Source organism: Apaloderma vittatum, unplaced genomic scaffold, assembly GCF_000703405.1.
Source record: "Apaloderma vittatum isolate BGI_N311 unplaced genomic scaffold, ASM70340v1 scaffold38775, whole genome shotgun sequence".
Taxonomy (NCBI): Eukaryota; Metazoa; Chordata; class Aves; order Trogoniformes; family Trogonidae; genus Apaloderma; species Apaloderma vittatum.
The window spans coordinates 11,931-13,224 of NW_009719572.1; the positions used below are offsets into that span (position 1 = coordinate 11,931).

The window sequence follows — 1,294 nt, forward strand, 5'->3', positions numbered from 1 at the left end:
TTCTCTTTTCTCCCTTCATGTTTCGCCTTAGCATACTCACTCGCTTGTACTTCATTTAAAAGGTCCCCACACAGAGAGGACTCAAACAATTCCCTGCCGTTCTGGATAGTTTTGGTTATTTTTAGTTTGATCTCTGGTGAGCCAGTCTTCTTTGGAATCCCCGGTTGTGACGCCGAAGGTGGCGGCGGCTGTGGAGGGGAAGGTTTTTCCAGAACTTCCTGCGGCCTCGCGTTAGAGTTCTCCATTTGGTAATACTCCGGGGGACTAAAGTTTCTGACCGTACCGAAGCCGTTGGCCGAACCATTGGGATACTGAGCGTACGCCTGGTACTTGGCCTGAGGCTCGAACATGCCGATGGCCGGCGGGGAGCCCTTGGCGGTGGGGGGCTCCTCCGCGGTGGGCGTGGGGTACTGGAAGCCTTGCTGCAGCGCGGCCTCGTACGGTGTCCGGCCACCATCTTCGGCGAGGTCACTGCTGCCATCAAAGGCGTCCTCTTGGCGGATGTTGGCTGAGTCAATGAGTTGAGGTGGTTGCTGAATTGTGTTTCCCATGATCCCTTGCATGAAAGAGAAAGAGAAATCCATTGTTCTGCTCCAGCATCCTTAGCTTTCCCTTTTTCTCATAGGGCCTAAAGGCGGGGGAAGGGAATTAAGAGGTCAGTGTAAAGCAAGAGACAACACTTAAGCAAATTAAATTGTTGAGAAAAAAAACAAAACAAGAGATCTAAAGACTGATTTCCCCCTCTCCATCCAGCACGGATTTAGAGAAGACTGGTCTTTAAAAAGGGCTGTTTAGACATTTCTGCAGAACAGCTTTTTTATATGATCACTTTCTTCTTTTCCAAGACATTTAAAGAAAATGTTATAAGCACCTCTAGGCACTTAAAAACTCTGAGCCCAAGCGTTACAAAGTCAGAATAACGGTCCTAAAATTCCAAGCGCTCCTTATAGCCCTCCTAGTTTGGCGCTGCCGTTCTAACAGAGCAGTGAGGTGGCAGATTTTGACCCTCGAGCACACAGAAGACACCGAGCTCTTCTGACACCACAGTCACTGCAAGCTGACCAAGTCAGAAAAGCCACAGAAAGACCACTCCAGCCAGAGAGAAACCTCTCTCTTCCTCTGCGCCTCCTGGCCAAAGTTCACGGCAGGTGAGCAGCCCCGAGGCCAGCAGAAGCCCTTTTCCTGAACAACAGCCCAGCTAGCGCCAGTAGGTCATTCCCCCTCAGCTGCTGGGAAAACCAGTTCACACCGTACGACAGCCTCAGACCGTGTTTCCCAACCTCTGCCCTCACCA

General features: G+C 50.9%; 1 protein-coding gene across 1 annotated transcript in view; it reads right to left on the minus strand.

The window, feature by feature from the left end:
- WHSC1L1 (Wolf-Hirschhorn syndrome candidate 1-like 1) overlaps positions 1–624 on the minus strand; it is an 11,342-nt gene extending 10,718 nt beyond the window's left edge. The window contains exon 1 of the mRNA XM_009870675.1: positions 1–624. This exon is cut by the window's left edge and continues 79 nt beyond it. Coding sequence (XP_009868977.1) covers positions 1–584 — 584 coding nt within the window. The 5' untranslated portion in view covers positions 585–624.
- Positions 625–1,294: the final 670 nt, after the last annotated feature.